The 20,344-nt window shown below is 50.9% G+C and overlaps 1 protein-coding gene across 3 annotated transcripts in view; it reads right to left on the bottom strand.

Moving 5' to 3' along the window:
- Positions 1-19,698, bottom strand: part of PREX1 (phosphatidylinositol-3,4,5-trisphosphate dependent Rac exchange factor 1) — a 205,360-nt gene extending 185,662 nt beyond the window's left edge. For 2 of the 3 annotated variants that reach the window (XM_005569681.4, XM_065523274.2), the window contains exon 1: positions 19,324-19,698. In XM_005569681.4, coding sequence (XP_005569738.3) covers positions 19,324-19,548 — 225 coding nt within the window. In that variant the 5' untranslated portion in view covers positions 19,549-19,698. Of the gene's footprint in view, positions 1-12,979; positions 13,249-19,323 lie in introns of those variants that run through there. The other variant, XM_074005510.1, reaches the window with a different exon arrangement.
- Between the last annotated feature and the right edge of the window lie 646 nt (positions 19,699-20,344).

Consider the following 20,344-nt stretch of genomic DNA (forward strand, 5'->3'; position numbering starts at 1 on the left):
AAGGGCGACCACCTCACTCAGCGTAGAAAGCAAAGCCCTTATAATGGCCCTCAAGGTCCTGTGCGATCTGCCCACCAGCCTCCCTACTCCTACTGCCACCTCTCTGACTTGATCTCCTATTGCTCTGCCCCTGGCCACTCCAGCCTCCCTGTGCATCCTGAAACAGGCTCCTGCCTCAGGGCACTTGCTATTTCCCATGCTTGGAATTCTCTCCCTATAAAGGCAGAGGCAAAGTCCTTTTCCTGATGTGACACCCCTAGAAGAGGCAGAGCCTGGATTCAGAGAAGACAGAATGCACACAGCTGAGTCTTCAATAAGAGAGAAGGATGCTGTGTGACTCTGGGCAGGTCAGGGAACCTTTCGGAGCCTCTATTTCCGCATCGACACAATGAACAGACAACGCAGGAACACCTTCCCCACCAGGTTCCTGGGGACTATGGTGCTTGGAAAGTCTCCACTGGGCACAGTTCCTCACACATGTGGGCACCAGTGTTATAATGACATCCACAGGGAGAGCTGGAATAGCCAAGGAAGGCCTCCCAAGGAGGTAGGATAGGAGCAAGGATTCTGAGGTCAGACGTGGAAAGGCCAAGAGCCACTGCAAGCAGGCCATGGGCCAACAGGGCTCCCCTGGGAGGGAGCCCAAGACTTGGGGGAAGGCAAAGCCTTCCAATCTGGGACCGACGCACCAGCAGAGGGGAGAAGAGATGCTCCCACCTGGCATCCCTCCCTGTCTTCTGGTCCCAATACTCTGGGGGCTTCCTTCTGGGAACCACTCCCCTCCTGACTACCATGTGGCAGAGCTAGGTCCCTCACCCAGGAGGCAGCCACCCCAGGGAAACAGAGTAATTCTCGTTCTTACTGAAGGTGGTCTGAGATGGGTTTTCTGTCACTTGCAACCAAAGGATCCTGACAACCAGCCGGCCCTTGCCGATCTCAGCAGCGGCAGCAACGCCATTGTCTTTATTATTGTTCTTGTTATTTCAGAATCTTCAAGAGGAGAGACAAACGAGGCCAGGGGAGAGGCCACCAACAGCCAGAAGACACCAAGCCCGAGCGGGATGGTATCAGGGTCCTGCAACCCAAGAAGAGGCCCAGGCAGGGACCCTCTTACGCCCCTGGAGGAACCCACTACTTCCTCCCAGGGTCTCCCAAAGTGGCATGAGTGCAGGAAGTAGGACGGACCATGTGGGAACCTCCTGTTTAATAGCTGATGTTGCAGAAAAGAGAAGGGAGCCATTGCCCACAGGCCACAGGAAGTGGAAGTCTGGGTAACAGAATCGCACCCTCTAAGAGAGACCCACCTTCTCGCCTTTTCATCTCAAAGAACAAGAAGGACCACCCACAAACTGAAAAACAAGTCTCCAACTTAAAACCCCTATAGGAGCTGGGCAGGTGACAGGGGATGCTGTGTGTGTCTCCTTAGCAAAAGCAATGACTATTGTATCCTTTTAACAGAGGAGAGTGTATTTGTCTAGTAAACACACAGGAATACTCCTCTCTTCCAAAGAGAAACCTGCTACCCTCCACTCGCCTTAAAACACGTAATTCTCTTGGTCTTTCAGTTTTCCATCTGATATACGCAAGGGTTAGAAGAAACATTCCTCTGTCCTCTTAACTCTACAATTTAAAAAAATTAAAAACCAGGCCTAGCACAGTGGCTCATGCCTGTAATCCCAACACTTTGGGAGGTTGAGGCAGGAGGATCACTTAAGCCCAGGAGTTCGAGACCAGCCTGGGCAACATAGTGAGACCCCATCTCTAAAAAAAAAAAACCTTTTTTTTAAATTAGCTGGGCATGGTGACATACAACTGTAGTTACAGCTACTCAGGAGGCTGAGGTGAGAAGGTCACATGAGCCCAGGGGTTGGAGACTGTAGTGAGCTATGATCACACCACTGCACTCCAGCCTGGGCAGCAAGGCAAGATCTCACCTCAATTAAAAAAAAAAAAAAAAGGCAGGGGCGGTGTTGTTCACTCTTGTAATCCCAGCACTTTGGGAGGCCGAAGTGGGTGAATTACCCGAGGTCAAGAGTTTGCGATCAGCCCAGCCAACATGGCAAAACCCCATCTCTACTAAAAATACAAAAATTAGCCAGGCGTGGTGGTGCACACCTGTAGTCCCAGCTACTCAGGAGGCTGAGGGAGAAGAATCACTTGAACTCAGGAGGCGGAGGCTGCAGTGAGCCAAGATCGCACCACTGCACTCCAGCCTGGACAACAGGGCCAGACTCCTCAAAAAAAAAAAAAAAAAGAAAAAAATTAAGAACCAATAGGGCAAGTGCCATAATAAATGGCAACCAATGTTTGGTCTCAGTGCTAGGAACATGTTATGGAGGGGTGGAGACTGTGGCTAAATGAAGAGTGAAGCCCTGTGCCCTGCAGAAGGGGCAGCTGCTCTTCAGGTCCAGCCAAACCAAGCATTGCCTGGAGAAGTGCAAGTGACACATCTTCTGATTACTAAGAAGCCAGAAATAATAGATTTTTGTATGAAATGTCTTCATTTTTCATTGTTGGCAGCTAAATAACAATTTTTAGTTTTTTATTAAACATGGGATTTCACCGTGTTTGCCAGGCTGGTCACGAACTCCTGACCTCAGATGATCCACCCACCTTGGCTTCCCAAAGTGCTGGGATTACAGACCTGAGCCACCATACCCAGCCTAAACAAAAAATTTTAAAACAATCCTATCCTGTGCAGGCTGACAAAACCCACGTATGGGCCTAACCTGGCCTTAGGACCCCCGGGTTTTGAACCAGTGGTTTTGATCATAAGTAAAGTGAGGGGTTCTGCTTTCATCACATCTGTGGCCTCAGTAGCTTGTACAAGGCCTGGCCCATAGCAAGGGTGCAATCAATGACTTCTGACCAGAGTCTGATATACACACACACACACACACGTGTGTATGCACACTACTGACCAGACCTGGATACACACACACACCCCTCACGCTACTGATCACTGAAGTCAAAGAATCTGAAAGCAAAGTTTCCCAGAGACAAGGGAATCCCCTAGGACAAAAGATTCATCCAACTCATTTGGATACAACTTAAACCTCCCTCCCTGTCCTCCAAGGAGTCTCAGCTGTTGGATAAAAGCAGACTATCATGGGATAGGAGTCAGAAAACCTGGGCTTCAGTTCCATCTCAACCACAAACTCACTTGGGAACCCCAGGCCAAGTGACTGAACAGCTCTGTGCCTCAATGTCCCCTTTCTGAAAAGTGAGATGATTGGATGAGATGATGTCTCGGTGTCTTCCAGCTCTAACAGCCTGTTTCCAGGATTCTAGTGCCAATAATTTATTTGGGCTAGAAAGGACCAAAGGGTCCTAAACCCAGGTTTCTTCAGCCCTCAGTTACTAAACTGACAAAAGAACCGGTAGCAATCAACAAAGATGCACATGGACCGTCATTGTGAAAAACTGCAAACTACCTAAATGCCCCAATACAAGAGGAACGGGTAAGTAATAATAATTTTACTAGAATGCTATTATGAAATTATGTATTGGTATAATAATTCTTATAAGTATAGCTAATATATATGGAATGCTTACTATGTACCTCGCATTGTTCTGATAGCTTTGCAGGTCCTAATTCACCTAATTTCCCCATCAATCTAAGATGGGGGTGCTATTTTAGGAGATGAGGAAACTGAGGCACACACAGATGGAGCAGCTGGCCACTCACCACACAGCAGGTAGGCAGTCAGGATTTCAACTGGACAGTGGCCATCACACAGCCCCCACATTTCATTCCGAAGCCATCAAAGGCTTGCTGATGGAGAGTGTTTAGCAGTGACACGAGGAAGTACGCACAAGCAGTATCTGCTGTCGTGTACCAGGCTCAAACCAAATGCAAGGAACAAAGAGGAAATACACCCAAAGGTGAAACAGCTATTTGGAAGGGTGAGATCTTTTTACTCATCTTTATTTCCCAAATTTTCTAAAATGAGCGCAGTAACTGCGAACACAGCCAGACGTGGCAGGCGTCCCAGGGAGCCGGCTCCGCACCCAGCACTCACCTACTCTACTCCACCCCCAAGGGCCCAGATGTCAGCCTGCCCTGCATCCTGCTGTATCCCAGCATCTGGGCCAGGCACACAGTAGGTGCTTAATACAATGTGTTGGAACAAGGGAACGTGTCTATGAGGTAGGAACAGAGATTTCCCCATTTTATAGCTGAAGAAACTGATGTCCAAGAATCAGCTTCCCAAGGTCACAGAGCTGGTCACGGAGCTTGGATCTGGGACAAGCATGAGCACATCTCAGTGGAGACTTTCTACCAAGGACAATCAAAATCACCAGAGCTGGACCACCAAATACAATACGTGATCCAGGACTAGATCCTGGACTGGTGGTGGGGATGGGTGAGGAGATGGGTACGGGGAACACTTGGGGAGAAACTGGTGAAATCTGAATATAGACTGTGCATTGTATCATTTAGTATAAACGTTGACTTGCCTGATTTTGTTCAAGGCACTGTTGTTACACAAGAGAATGTCTGTCTTCCTAAGTGATGCATGCCAAAGTTTGTAGGGGCATCCTCTCTGCAATTACTCTCAAATGGATCAAAATAATAATAATGCATGTGTGCATGAGGGGAGAGGGGAAAAGAAAGGAAAGGGAGAGGGGGAGTGATCAAATAAAAAGTTATCAAAAATTTAACTCCAGGCCGGGCGCGGTGGCTCAAGCCTGTAATCCCAGCACTTTGGGAGGCCGAGACGGGCGGATCACAAGGTCAGGAGATCGAGACCATCCTGGCTAACACCGCGAAACCCCGTCTCGCGGGGTTAACACAAAAAATTAGCTGGGCGAGGTGGCGGCGCCTGTGGTCCCAGCTACTCGGGAGGCTGAGGCAGGAGAATGGCGGGAACCCGGGAGGCGGAGCTTGCAGTGAGCTGAGATCTGGCCACTGCACTCCAGCCTGGGCGACAGAGCGAGACTCCGTCTCAAAAAAAAAAAAAAAAAAAAAAAAATTTAACTCCAAAAAAATGTATTAAATTGCCCAGAAATACAACATGTTTGGTTTTGTGCCTAGAGCACCATATGTATGTAGAAATGAATAATATATGCAGCCAGGTATATACACAAAATATCATTTTACCATACTGAGTTCCATAAGAGCGCCTGTAGCTGAATAGACATAAGGGAATGTGCTTTTGACACTCACACTTCCACTGTATTTACTACCTTTGTGTTCAAGGGGAAATAAATCTTTAAAACCACCCAATCAACATCCTGGTGGGCCACTGGCTGGTGGCTGAGACCACCCAGAGCTCCCTGACGTGGCAAATAAAACTTTCCAATCCCTCTGCCCTCGCTGGTGTGGTAAGGGCAGGAGGCCAAGGAGCCCAGGCTGTGGCTGCCCCCACACGGGGGTTCACGCTCCCAAGACAGAGTCAAGCCCAGGAAGGCCTCTGCCACAGAGTGGGCCCCATTCAGCCCCTTTTGCTCATGCATTCATTTCTTCCACAAATGCTAACAAAGTCCCCATTAAAATCGTCAGGGACTTGGCCATGAACACAGCAGACAAGGGCTGTGACCTCATGCGACTTATATTCTAATGGGAGAGAGATACTAAACAAATAAATCAACAAGATAATTCCAGGATGTGACGGGTCAAGAAGAAAATCAGTGCAGTGGTGTAGAGAAAGGGACTAGAAGGTTATCTGAGGAGGTGGCACTTGAGCTGAGAGCTGAAAGAGAAAGGGGGGCCCTTGGTACAAATCAGGGTTCCAAGAGCTCCAGGTAATAGGAACAGCAAAGGAAAAGGCTTAGAGGCTAGAACCAGCTGAATACAGTGCAAGAACAGAAAAAAATCTGGTCGGGGCAGGACAGAACGAGCTAGGCAGGGAGACAAGGTCTACACAGTGAGCTGAAGCTGGATCACATGATACCTTCTAAGCCATCATAAGGAGCTGGGATTCGATTAACCTCCAAATTCCACCTCCAGCAGAGCGAGGATGGGGGAGGAAGAGGACTCCTTGTGCTTGTTCATGTCCCCAGCAAACAAACCAGAATGAAATGGCAGGGTGTTGGAGCTAAACCCAACCCTGTCAGTAATTACATTAAATATACATAAGCTAAACAGTCTAATTAAAAGGCTGGGACTGTCAGAATGGATTTAGAAAAGCAAGACCGAACTATATGATGCCTGTAAAAGATGCACTTGGAATATAAAGACACAGAGGCAGAAAGGAAAAAAATGGAAAACGGTAAGCAGAAGAAAGGTGACATGGCTATAGCAATATCAGACAAAATAGGCTTCAAGACAAGGAGCATTATCAGAGATAAAAAGGAATATTTCATAATGATAAAAGGGTCAATTCGCCAGGAAGACATAATCATAAACACGTATTTCCAGCAACAGAACTTTAAAATGCAAAAAGTAATAACTGACAGAACTCAAAGGAGAAAAACATAAATCTACAGTCACAGATGGAGACTTCCAGAGCCTTCTCTCAATAACTACCAGAACAAGGAGACCAAGCATCAGTAAGCATATACAGATCTGAACAACACTACCAACCACCTTGATCCAAATGACATGTGTAGAACACTGCACCCCAAAATAGCAGAAGACACATTCTTTTCAAATGTACATGAAATGGTCCCTAAGGTAGACTACCTGCTGGGTCATAAACCAAGTCTTAATCAATTTCAAAGGATTGAAAACCCACAGAATATATTCTCTGAGCACAATAGAATTAAATTGGAAATCACTAAACAATGAGTTATTTGGAAAAGCCCTAAAATGTGGAGATCAATGCAATCAGATGGCTTCCTCACTCCCCACCCCACCCTCAGAGTAAACAGCGCAGACAACATCTGGCGCAAAAGTCCCCTGGGAGAAAGCAGTTAGGCATCTGTCTCATGGCCAGGTCTAAGCCCACACTCCTAGGTAAAGGGGGTACCAGGATGGAGTAGATGCTCTGGCTTCAACCTCAACAACCCAACTGGCAAATCATTTCAAGAGATGCTGGGGCGGCCGGGCACAGTGGCTCATGCCTGTAATCTCGCACTTTGGGAGTCGGCCGAGTGGACAAAATCACCTGAGGTCAGGGGTTTGAGACCAGCCTGGCCAATGTGGCAAAACACTGTCTCTACTAAAATTACAGAAATTAGCCAGACATGTTGGCATGCGCCTGTAATCCCAGCTACTCGGGAGGCTGACGCAGGAGAATCGCTTGAACCTGGGAGGCGGAGGCTGCAGTGAGCCAAGATTGCACCACTGCACTCCAGCCTTGGCAACAGAGTAAGACTCTGTCTCAAAAAAAAGAAAACAAGAAAAAGAAAAAAGAGGGCCGGGCGCGGTGGCTCAAGCCTGTAATCCCAGCACTTTGGGAGGCCGAGGCGGGCGGATCACGAGGTCAGGAGATCGAGACCATCCTGGCTAACATGGTGAAACCCCGTCTCTACTAAAAAATACAAAAAACTAGCCGGGCGCGGTGGCGGGCGCCTGTAATCCCAGCTACTCGGGAGGCTGAGGCAGGAGAATGGCGTGAACCCGGGAGGCGGAGCTTGCAGTGAGCAGAGATCCGGCCACTGCACTCCAGCCTGGGCGGCAGAGCAAGACTCTGTCTCAAAAAAAAAAAAAAGAAAAAAAAAAGAAAAAAGAGAGATGGTGGGGGTCTGTGTACTGTGTTGGAGAGACCAGGTCTTACCAAAGAGGAAACCATACCACAGAATACAGCCCACCTGCCCTGCCTCACTCAGAATGAGCCAGAATGAGGCCAACAGCCAATCAGTTCACCTTACTCAAGGGTCACTCTGGGCAGGGCCAGAGAAGGAGTAAATAAAGTAAAGCACAGTGGTCACGAATATGGGCTTTGGAGTAGAATAATCCTGAGTTCAAACCCACCACTGACCATCACTGGTGTGTGGAACCCTGAGATGGCCCCAGGATTACTGTCCCCTGTGTCTGCGCCCTGGAGGATCCTTTCCCATTAACAGTCATGTAAGTGGGACTGTTAGTGCGAGTGTTTGGTAAATGAAGAGGCGAAGGGATTTTGCAGATATAATTAGGATCCAAAATCAGCTGACTGAGCGGGCCTGACCTAATCAGGCAAAGGCTTAAAAGATGCCTGTGGGGGATAAAGCAGGGAGAAGAGTACAAGCACACTTCTAGGCCCTTCCTAAAGGAAGAGATTCAAAGCAAGTGATTCACCTGCTGGCCATGATGTGGCTATGTTGTGGGAGGACCACACCCCTAAGACTCAAGGGCACCTCTAGGAGGTGAGGGTGATCACCAGCCAATACCCTGCAAAAAATGGTGACCCCGGCTCCATAACATGTGGAACTAAATTCTGCCAACAACCCCATGCAGATGCCTCCCATGCCCCCATCCCCTCCTCACTCCAAGCATCAGATGAGATCACAGCCCGTGTCAACACCCTGATGGCAGCCTCAAGAGACCTTGAGCAGAAAACCCAGTTACACTGCACCCAGACTTCTGGCCCACAGAAACTTCGAGGTAATTAACAGGTGTTATTTTAAGCCACTAAATGTGTGGTAACTTGTTTGGCAGCAACAGATAACTAATATGCCATCTCTGTGTGATCCCAGGCAAGTGACCTCACCCTCTCTGGGCCTCAGTTTCCTCATCTGCAAAACTGCAAGGCTGTAAATGAAACAGGATGTGCAACAGCCTCACCCAGAAAGTGGGGAGCAGTATGTTCTGTGCCCTTTCAGCTTCATGGAGGGATTTCACAGCAGGGGAATGGAAGGTGCTGTCGTGTTTTTGAGACATCAATCTGTTTTTTCAATCTTCGAATGGGTTGTTTGGAGAAAAGAGTGAACAGCATCTTCTAGCTCCAACTTACAGCCATCCCAGTTACTCCCAACTGCCTTCAGAGTGCAGAGACCAACGTCCAGGGCAAGGGACCACTTGGTCAAAATAAATTCAGTTACTTATTTCAAGTCCCAGGAAGGATCTCAGGCAGTGTGCTCAAGATGAGATGCTATAACTGTCCCTGTGCAAAAAGTAGGGAAATACTAAGATTCTAAAACAGAATGCTTAAAAATAACCTCTACTAATTACTGGGGCCTACTCAGGTGCCAGGCAGTGAGCCAAGTGTCTCAATATATTTTATAGATGAGGAAACCAAGGTTCAGAGAGGGAAAGTCTCTTGCCCAGGGTCACAGAGCTGCTGAGGGGCAGAGATAAGATTCAGACCCAGACAATCTGGCTAGGCCCCTGGCACTTGAGCACAATGCCACACAGTAAAAAATTCTCCTGTGCCAAATCCTCCAGCTCACACATACCCACATGGTCAAAAGACACCAGGCCATCTTAGTCCCCAGAAGTCTGCACAAAAATGCTTAGCAGTTACATAATTCAAAACAATCACATCATGTAACAAAACACAGGCACGTATAGAAGCAATTTTTTCATTCAAAAAATATTTAATGAGCATCTACTATGTGGCAGGCATTGTTGCTGGTGCTGGAGATCAAAATCTCTATCCTCTTGGCATGCCCGTGGCATGACACGCTGGTGAGGGAGGCAGACGATAAGCAATAAATAAGTAAACTGTCTAGTGTGTTAGCTAGCAGGAAAAAAGCAATGCAAGAAAAGGAAGAAATGGTGAGGTGGGGATGTGCGGTGTCAGAAAAGTCCCAGTCAAGAACAGGATTTTCAGCAAAGGCCTGAAGGAGGGGGAGGGTTGAGCCACAGGGACACTGGGGGGTGGAGGGGAGCACATTCCAGATAGCACAGGTGCGAGGGCCCTGAGGCAGGTGCATGCTTGGTGCATTTGAGAAAAGGGAAATGCGCCTGGAGGAAGTGGACGTGGGGGTTAAGAGCTATCCAGAAGATTCTGGGATTGGATAGTGGGGATGACTGCGCAACTTGGTGAATATACTCACAACCACTGAATCGTACACTTTGAAAGGGTGAGGTTTATGATGTGTGAATCATATCTCAGTTTTTAAAACTGTATGGGGAAAAAGGAGTAATGAAGTAATGAAAGAAGAGCTGGGAGAGCCGAGAGGCAGGTTTTGTGTGACATTCCAGGCCAGACTAAGGGCTGCTTTTACTGAGTGAGATGTAACTGATTAAGGTCTCACTGGATCCCTCTGACTGCGTAAGGAGAACAGAATGTGGGAGGCGAGGGAGAGATCAAAATAGTCAACTGCAATGGTCCTGGCCATTCCCGGCTGCGTGTCCTCAGGTACGCCACTTCCCCTCTCTGCAGCTGTTTTCCTCACCCAAGAAGTGGGCCTGAAAAATCCCTCCCCCACAGGGCAGAGGTGAGAGAGCTAACAGATGATGAAGTGCTGTTAAGATGCCTATGCCCGGAGGGTGGAGTACCGATCCCGCCAAACAGTTGTTAATTATGCAAATGAGTTTCCTGAACAGAAAACAAGGGGCACCTTCCTCTGTCTCAGGAAGCAGAGGTTCATCTCGCATCAACAGCTCTCCCAGCCCAGAGGCAGCTGCCTTCACATCTCATCCACATTCTGGCCATAGATGGGGGCCCAGACTCCTCTCTGGGTATGGTTGGCTCCACTGGCCTCCTCCAGGAAGCCTGCCCTGGTTACTTGGTGACACAGTACCCACAGGAAAGCTGACATCCAAAGAGAGGACAGAACCAGCCGTAGGTCACAGAACAGCCTGGAAACAGGCAGGGGATCTGCTGTGGGAGGGGAAGGTACACCCATTCCCCTCTGAGACCTTAGTAAGACCATTGTACAGTCTTGGTTTCCACGTCACCAAATGACCTATGCCATATCCAACTGAAAGCAGTCTGGTGGCTCCTCACACCACCAGGAATAAAACCCAAACTGCTCACCATGCATCTGAGGCCCATGCAACCTGGACCCTGTAACATGCCAATCTCATCTCCCCTACTCTCCCCTCCAGCCACCCTGGCCTCTTTCTGTTCCTCAAACAAGCCTGGCACAGTCCTGCCTCAGGGCCTTTGCATCTGCTGCCCCCGCTGCCTGGAACACACTTTTCTCCACTCTTTCCACCAGGGACTCTTTCTCCTCCTTCAGGACTTGGTCAAATGTCATCTCCCTAGAAAAGCCTTCCTTGTCCATCCCCTCTAAAGTAGATGCGACCATCCCTGTCACAAACATAACCTCATTTTATTTCCTTCTGTCTGCATCCACTCCCCAGCTGTGTGGACTTGAGCAAGTTACTCAACCTCTCCCAGCTTTAGTTTCCCCATCTGCAAAATTGACCTCAGGGAGTTGTTGCAAGGGCTCAAGAAGCATGTGGCACGGTACCTGGAACACAGCAAGGCCTCAGTGGGTGTCCTTATTATGACAACTCTGGTCCTTTTCTCAAGGGATTTCTTTTTGCGATGTCTGAAGATTCCCTGAGGGCAGGGACCTTGTCTTGTTCCAGCCACATGCCAGCACCTAGCACAGTGCCTGGCACACAGTGGTGCTGAATAGCCATTTATTGAATGAATAAGTCGATTAGTGGACGCAAGCATCAACTGCCCACACCCCGACCCTGGCCTCACTCCTCCTGAGAGATGCTCCTTACAGAAGCCACCCACCCTCCCGGCAAGCGGGGAAGCACAAGACCCTGGGTCCTGACGGCCGATGGCCACCTGCCTGCACCAGCTTTCAGCAGCCCCAGTCCCGCCAGCCTGAAATAGCCTCGCCTCCCCTGGCCCAGAATCAAGGGATCGTCTGTCAGTTCCACCCTGGGGAAGGAACCAAGCGGGTAAACACAGATTGAGTGTCCAACCACAAGACAAAAGAAGAGCAGACAGACCCTTCTGGTCCTCAAGGAGCCAAGAAAATAAAAATAAGCTTAAAAATCCACACAGGGCTGGGAGGCTGCAGGGCTCCGCTTCTGCCTTGGGACTTCCTCCGGGAGGAGGGGTGAGCCCGCACACAATCACTGCACTCGCTCCCTAGAGGAACCCTAGGAGGTCTGGGGTCATCCCCATTTCGCAGATGGGGAAACCGGGGCTCAGAGAGGCAAAGCAACATCCCCAAGGTCACACAGGGGAAGAGCCAGGAACTGAACCCAGGCCAGGTGGCTCAAGAGTCTGCGCTCTAAACCATGAACCGCAAGAGAGGGAGCCTCCCAGACACTCTGCTGGGTGAAAAGGGCAAACCGTATTATGCTACTTACGTAAACACATCTCACGTATTTCCACGCAGGCATGCTAATGCCCCCATACAGTCTGGGAGCACAGGTGGTAGTCAAAGGAGCTTTTAGCCCAGTGGTTCTCAACTGGGGGCTATTCTTCACGCCCAACCACCTCTAATGGATACTTGGAATATCTGGAGACTTCTGTGGTTATCACAGCTGGGGAAGAGGGGTCCTACTGGCATCTGGTACGTAGAGGCCAGGGATGCTGCTAAGCATCTTACAATGCACAGGACAGCCCCCCCCAACCCCACAGCAAAGAATGATCAGCCCCGTACGTCGATAGTGCTGAAGGCTTAGAGACTAGTGGGATTTACTCCAGACCAACTGCTAGGGCCACAAATGACCCCTGTGAAACCTCTTCAAGGGGGACTTCTGGCCAGGCACGGTGGCTCACGCCCATAATTCCAGCACTTTGGGAGGCCAAGGCGGGCAGAACACTTGAGGTCAGGAGTTCGATACCAGCCTGGCCAACATGGTGAAACCCTGTCTCTACTAAAAAATACAAAAATTAGCCGGGCATGGTGGCACGTGCCTGTAGTCCCAGCTACTTGGGAGGATGAGGCAAGAGAACAGCTTGAACCCGGGAGGTAGAGGTTGAAGTGAGCCAAGATCATGCCACTGCACTCCAGCCTGGGCAACAGTGCAAGACTCCATCTTTAAAAAAAAAAAAAAAAAGAGGGATTTTTGATCCCGGCTAAAACACAAACCCCAAAAAAGGATGTAGGCCACCAAGCTCTCTTCCCAGGTCTCTGGGGATGGAACTCTAACAAACGGAGTGGCTACTGCCCTTAACTGGAGCTCACCTCCCCTCTGGGGATGCAACTCACGTCACCTGCAAAACAAGGAGACCCAATGACCCACCTGGCTTCTGTTCAAGATCTCCGAAATGCAGGGCAGGAATCAGCTCTGACCTGGCCCCATGTCTGGGGAATGATGCTGTGGGACACAGCACACCGGTCTGAGGGGCAGCCCGCCCTGTCGCCCACCTCCCTCCAGTGTTCCAGCCAGCACGCCTGCGTCTGTTGGAAAAAAGGAAAAGACGCCCCCAAAATCTGAGAGGTCAGGTTCTCCTGCAGCCAGGCATGACCTGCTTCAAACACTTAACTCTTGCAAAACCTTTAAGGGAGAGTGGCTGTGAAGCAAATAGGATGTGGGTTTCTTTATCAAAGGGAGTGGCCCCAAGCCCAACAGGTCTCAGCTCTCTGGCCTGATAAAGGAGTATCTTTCTCTCCAAGAAGGGGGTGCCCTGAAGTCTCAAAAGCCAGAGACACCAACCCCATTCACCTCTTCTTAAAGTGACAGTTAAATTGCTACCAGGGCAAACACCCGAATAAAAGTAGGTAGGCTTCCAGAAGGCTTGTCTGAAGAATGAGTCATAGAATCCCCATGGGGTTGTCCTTCTTATAAGGACAAGGACCTGTTGATGACTTCATTCTCGTGACCCAGAACACTGCCCAGGATATACAGCAGATGCTCCACACATACCTGCACGCAGAGAAAAGCAGTCTCATATCTTCACGGTTTTACCTGTACAGAGCTCTCTGTCTGCCATACATTAAAAAAAAATGTAACCCATCTAAATCCTGCTGACACTCAGGTTTTTATCATCAAAAGATTTTTCACTGACTTCCTGACGATGATGAGTCCAACACAAGGTGGCCTGTCCCAGGCTCTCTGGCATCTGAAAACTGAAATAAGGTGGACTTTTTGACTTAATTCTTGCCCACCTGGGCAGCCCGGAGGTCTCACAGGGCTGGTAAGTTTGCTCATGAACACAGCCTCATGTTGGCACAATTCAGGATAGTGGTGAAGAATGTGGGCCAGGCAGCCTCATTCCCTGGGTCCAACTGCCAGCTCTGTCAGGCTGTGTAACCCTGGGAAACTGACTCGGCCTCTCTGTGTCTCTGTTTCATTTGTAAAACAGGAAGCATAAGAATACCTGCAACTTTTGAGTTAATCCATAAGGAACTATAAGCAGGGCTTGCAAGTATATAAATATTAGCAAATTGTTACCACTATTACTATTGCATTAATCTAAAAACCATGTTGAAAATACAATTCTTCCTGTCAGCTTCTTAAAAAATATATTCACATACATATGTATAATTTTATATGAAAAGGGTATTATAAACAGGATTTTACTTCCTTATCTTCCTGGTTGCCTTTCTCCCTAAGATACGCATTCTTCCATCCTTTTCTCCAACCTGCTGTCACCTTATACATACAACACGCATGTGTATATTATGGTTATTGTTTATTTTCCAAAAGAACTGTGTTACATATACCTCTCAGCATCCTACTTTTCATACGAAGACCACGCGGAAATCCCCCCAAGTCACTGGGGAGATCCCTCTGCCTCAATGACTGTGGAATCAAAGACCTGCCCCTACCCCCCCCAACCCGTGGCATTTCTCCCCAGTGTAAGACTAGGAGTACAGAATCTTTTAAAACAGAAAAAAATAGTGACAACAAAAAACCACAGTTTCTTGTTTGGCAAGCGGAGCTCCAATGAGAGAAAAACTTTGGTCTCCTCCCTCCAAAAAGCGGAACCACAGAAAGCGTTCTGGGAGCTTTCTGCCCACAATCCCTGTTCCTCAGAGACCCCATCCCGGTCGGTTCCGGGCAGACCCTCTATGTCTCTATAGCTCTCTGTCCTCAGCCACGGGGAGACCTTTGAGGAGCTGCTGACCGACTCCCACCCACAGGCCTCTGCCCACCCCCCCAGGCCCTCTCTTCTCTTCCGACCACTGCCCAGCTGATACATCCATCATGGGAGTGACTGGCACCTGCCCCTGAGGTGCCTCCCCTTGGCAGGTGGGCCCAAGGCCTACTCAGCCTCTTCTAGCGGAGTGGGGGGGGCCTTTGAGCTCCAAAGAGCTGCATATCCCCCAAAATACCCGCACAGCATTCCAAACACCCAGTGCGCCCGGCACTGTTCTAACAGCTTTGACCTCAGGCTCATCCAAGCTTCACCACATCCCTGTGACGCAGATGCTACACTGTGCCCATTGGACAGATGGGGAACTGAGACACCGAGCAAGTCAGTGATCAGCCCAAGGTCACCTACAGTCCCAGTGGGGGAAAGCCTGCATTTGAACACCAGCAGCATGACTTCAGAGCTTCACTCAACCCTCATGCCATGCACAGACCCGGAGCCCAGAGCAAGAACTCGGCAGCCCGCCATTTCTATCCGTCCACAGTTCTGCCCATTCAGTGGAGAAAAGAACGGGGTGACAGAGGGGAAATAACAGGAGGAAGCGCAGGCAGAGGTGAAACATCACACAGACCTGGGTTCAAATCCCAGTTCTGCCACCTTAATAAATCATGTGCCAAGCCCTTCTTGGATGAGCCAAAGGCAGTCTATGAAGTGGCTGGGCACATGAGTTCTGGGGCAGGCAGCCTAGGATCAAATCCTGGCAATGGTGTCCACCTAACCCAGGGCAGCTCACTTAGATTCACTTTGCCTCGGTTTCCTCACCTCTCAATGGGGATAAAAACAGCATCCCCTTCATAGAGAAAATTAAATGAGCTGACACACGCAAAGTGCTTAGAATGGCAAGTGATGAATCAAAGCAGTCATAGCAATGACTATCATTGTTTTCATCATGACTAACGTTGCCCAAAGCACACGGGGAGTACCCCACATAGCCAGGGCTTCGAAACGATTCGAGCCAAGGTTCTGAGTCAAAACCCCGGGCACTGTTTCCCCCAAGACTGATCCAGCATCTCTATGAAAGGGCTGTCCTTGCCGCTTCATGATTCTTTAATAAACACACACAAAACACCAAACTCAGAGGACCCCCTGGAGATGAGGGAGGGAGTGCAACCCAGTTCCTGAAGGAGATGGGGAAAGATGGAGAGATTCTGGAGGAACCACAAAGCCCTCAGCCTGGAACCAAACAAAACCACTGGTTCCTGTGGCCAGAGTTTAGGGGGTCAAAAGGAAACTCACTCACAGCCCCCATCCTCCTCTCAGTGCTGACTTAACTCAGACCTCACTTCCTCCAGGAAGCCCTCCCTGATCACCTCTGCTCTCTGGATGCTGAAGTTCCATAACCCTAACTATCTGTACTATTTAATTTTCCTATAACAACAATAATAACAAATATTTATATACCCTACTGCCAGACACTGTTCTAAGTGCTTTACATCAATTTCTATAACTCATTTATCTTCTTTAAAAAACCTATAAAATAGTACCTATTACCATCCCTCTTTTTACAAATAAGGCTCAAACAGGTTAAGGTGTTTGCCCAAGGTCACAAGTCCAAGGACTTAACCTCAAGCAGTCTGGCTCCAGAGCCTTGTACTTAGATTGCTTTTTTAAAAACACCCATTTGGCCACCTCCATTACACTGTCCTCTCCTTGAGGACAGAAGTCACACATGGCCCCTATCACGGGGGTTAGTTTCCACGGTTTCCATGAGCTGATGGGGCCTTCACACCAGGGACACACGGAGGCCAGGGTGGTCCTTTAAGGCCTGCCTCTAACCACATGGAAATAAAAGCAGGGAGGGATTACCGTGCATTCTTCCAAGCCAGGAGACAGCGGAGAAAATCCCTTAGCAAATATAAAGGCTGAGAAGAGAGAGTGGGAAGACAGAAGAGAATCACAACCTGAGGCTGCCAGCCTTGTAGCCATGGAAAGCCTTGGTAATTAGCAGTTCCAGAAGCTCTAAGCCCCAGGTTAGTTTTGAAAACGAAAATGCCTTGGGATGTTTAGGGGCCATTCCTGACGGGCCAAGATGAGAAAGGATTCCTGGTGGCTCACAAACAACGTATGGCTGGTCAGGTTACACAATCCGTCTGTTTCTGGCACCAGCTTGGGGACACACAGAAGGACAAGGCAGAAAGGAAGCCCGGATTCCCCCTCCTTGTTTCACAGGTGTGGAAACTGAGGTCGGGACAGGTAGCATGACTGGTCCAAGACACACATCCAAGTCAGAATCAATTCATCTCAGAACTAACATATCAGATACAAAAAGAAAAATGTGACGAAGTCAGCAAATATAAAGTGTCAAAGAGATCATGTGAAAGTAGAGAAATCTTTTTTTTTCCTGTTTCTTGAATAATAAGAATGGTTGGCTCCAATCAATTTCCATTATTCCAGCTTCCTCCGACTCTACACGTGGACGATTTAAAACCACAGTTAACTCAAACACAATCTAGATCTGTTCTAAAATGAAATAAACCATCTAGGGCAGGGGCGTGGGAGGGAGAGGTATATTTTCTTTCCCATTAATATAAAAATTGGTTTGTATTTCCTGTTTCTCTTCCAAGCAGAGGAGCAGGGAGTGGCTCAGAAGGAGAAGTCAGGAGTTCCCTAGAATTTGACATTGCTCATAGACACCAGGGTTATCTACACGTTTAATTCAGAAACTGCCAGCTTCTAACTGAACAAATTCTTCCCCCCGCCCCAGCCCCCGAAACTATGAGAGAAGAAGGGATGGAAAAGAAAGCCAATCTTGCCTTATTCTTACAGCCCTTTCTAGAAGCGTCCTTTGGCCAAATGGTTTTCAATGCTTCTGCACAACCCCCTCTCCCACACCTCCCTTCCCCCAGTACATCTCCTTTCACAGGCAGAAGGGCTCTAGTCTAGGGCTTTCTTCCTCCTGAGGTGGAACTCTGATCTCACACAGCCTCAGCTGCACCCCTAAGCCATGGGGAGCCCCAGAGGACCCCAGAGTCTCCCTCTTTCTCCCAAAGACTGGGAGCTACAGAGCCTGGCTCTAGGGTCTTTGAAAGAGCCACCCCCACACCAGCCCTTCCTGAACCAGGATTAAAAGACTTCCTAGAGCAGAGAAGGGGAGTAAATGAGGCCCCAGCAGGAGGCACGGAGATTAAAGCCTTTATAGTCTCCTAACTTCCATCCAAGGCTCTGCCCTGTCCCACCCCCATCCACCCCCTCCACCCCCTGGCCACTTTTCTCACTTCCTAGGAGAGTAGGGAAGTGGCCCCTTCCTCCCTCTCACAGAAAAAAAAGCAAAAGCAAAAGGCAGCATAGAATAGGGGTTTAAAACACTAGCTGGGATCGTCCCAGTTCAAAGCCCAGTACCCCCACTTAATCAGCTGTGCGATCCCAGGCAAGCTACTCGGCCTCTCTGGAGCTAAACTTTCCCAATCTTAAAAACAGAAGGAGGCAGGGCCCAGTAGCTCACGCCTGTAATCCCAGCACTTTGGAGGCAGAGGTCGGCGGATCACTTGAGGCCAGGCGTCCGACACCAGCATGGCCAACATGGTGAAACCCCCTCTCTGCTAAAAACACAAAAATTAGCCGGCAGTGGTAGCTGACGCGTGCCTGTAATCCCAGCTACTCCGGAGGCTGAGGCACGAGAATTGCTTGAACCCGGGAGGAGGAGGGTGCAGTGAACCAAGATTGCGCCACTGCACTCTGGCCTGGGGGACTGAGGGAGACTCCGTCTCAAAAAAAAATTTTTTTTTTATTAAAAATGGGGGAAATATTCATCCCTACTTCATAGGACGCCTGTGAAGGTTAAACCTGCTAATTAATGACACATTTAAGGTGCCTGGCACATAGTAAGTGCTCGGTTGTTATTTTACTAAGTCTGAGGCCGTGGTTTTGCACTTGGAGGTGGGGAGTTGGGGGGTGGATGCAGTTAGGGAGCCTGGACTGCCGAGTCGTGAGTTCGAAACCCACTCTCCCTGAACTCCAGCAAAAACCTGTGCATGGCGGGTTCTACTCTGGGGTTCTGTCAATCCCCGTCCCTCCTCTGAGCTTCAGGTTATATCCTACTCCATCAACGCGCAGGGACGCTGGGCTCTGGGGCTCCTATGGTCTGTCCTAGACGAGTGGTGCACCGGGCGCGAAGTTATTCCTGGGAAAAAGACGCAGGAGCACCAGCTCCCGGCGCCGGAGTCCCCAAGCCCCTGCATCGCGGATGTAACTAATTTTAAAACTATTTGAAAGGCGAGGAGGGGCAAGAAAAGACAAAAGGACAGCGCGCGCCGCGGGGAAGTGGAGTGCGGGAGAGCCCCCGTCGGAGCAGGACCGTGCGCCGCCCAGGGAAGGAGGCGACGGGACAGCTCTGGAGGAGCTTGGATCCCCCTCGCTTTCCGCGCGCCCCGCGGGGCGCCCCCGAGGCTACTCTCTCCACCCACGGGGACCACAGCCACAGGTTGTGGGGAACACAGTGGGGCGAGCGGCTGGAGGGAAAGCTGTCCCCGCGCTCCTGGGCGACACTAACCGACTGCAAGAAGCGCAAGGTGCCCACGTAGTCCCTCTCGGTGCCCAAGATCTCGTTGAGGACGCAGAGGCGGAGGCGCAGCTGGCGCTCCGACTCCCGGGCGGCCGAGCACGGGCCGGGGCCGGGGCCGGAGCTGGGCGCCGCGGCGCCAGGGGTCCTGGGGTCCGGGTGGGCGCAGTCCCCGGCCCCGTCACCGCCGGGCTCGCTGCCGCTGGGCGCCTCCATTCTCGCGCGGCCGCGCGGCGCCGGCTCCTTCCCCCGCGCGGAGGTCGCGCCGAGCGGCAGCTCAGGCGTCCAGGCGCCCCATCCCGGACGGGGCGCGCCGGCGGGCCGGGCTCAGCGGCGGGCCGGGCTCCCGGAGCGGCGGGCGGGACTGGGGGCCGGGCGGCTGGGCCGGGGGCGGAGGCAGCGCGCGGGGCCGGGCGAGGGGCGGGAGGAGGCGGCCCTCGGGGCTCCCAGACGGCGGGCCCCCCGCCCCCGCGCCAGGGAGCGTCTGCCAAGTGCCACGCCGCGCTCGGCCGCAGAGGCGCTCTGCGCGTGCACGGGGCCCCTGGGGACGCGGCGCGGCGCTCGGCGCCTCCGTCGGAAGCTCGGGAGTCTGGCGGGAACCTCCGGAAGGGACCCGCGGAGCCCGGAGTCCCAGGCCGCGCGCACGCCGAGCCGAGTTCACCAACTCCGCACCCGGACGCGTGGCGCCCCCCAGCCCGCCGCCACCGCGGGCTACGCCACTCCCACCCGGCACACGCGACACCCGCCGCGCGCAGGCTCCCGCTTGCAGGTCCGGCAGCGGCGCGGAGTAAACACCCGGCTGGGAAAGCTCGCGGCGGAGCCGCTGGGGGGCAAGCCAGCCCCGCCACGCGCGCCCCCGCGGCCCCGGGAAGAGGGGGCGGCCGCTGCCTGGGCAGTGAAGGCCCTTCCCGGGAGCGCCGGGCCCTCGCGGTGCCCTCGGCGCTGCCACGACCTTGGGAAGGAATATGCGTGGCGCGCGCTCGCTCTCACTTTTCTCTTTCCCGTTCCCTTT

The sequence above is a fragment of the Macaca fascicularis genome, chromosome 10, assembly GCF_037993035.2.
Source record: "Macaca fascicularis isolate 582-1 chromosome 10, T2T-MFA8v1.1".
Lineage (NCBI taxonomy): Eukaryota > Metazoa > Chordata > Mammalia > Primates > Cercopithecidae > Macaca > Macaca fascicularis.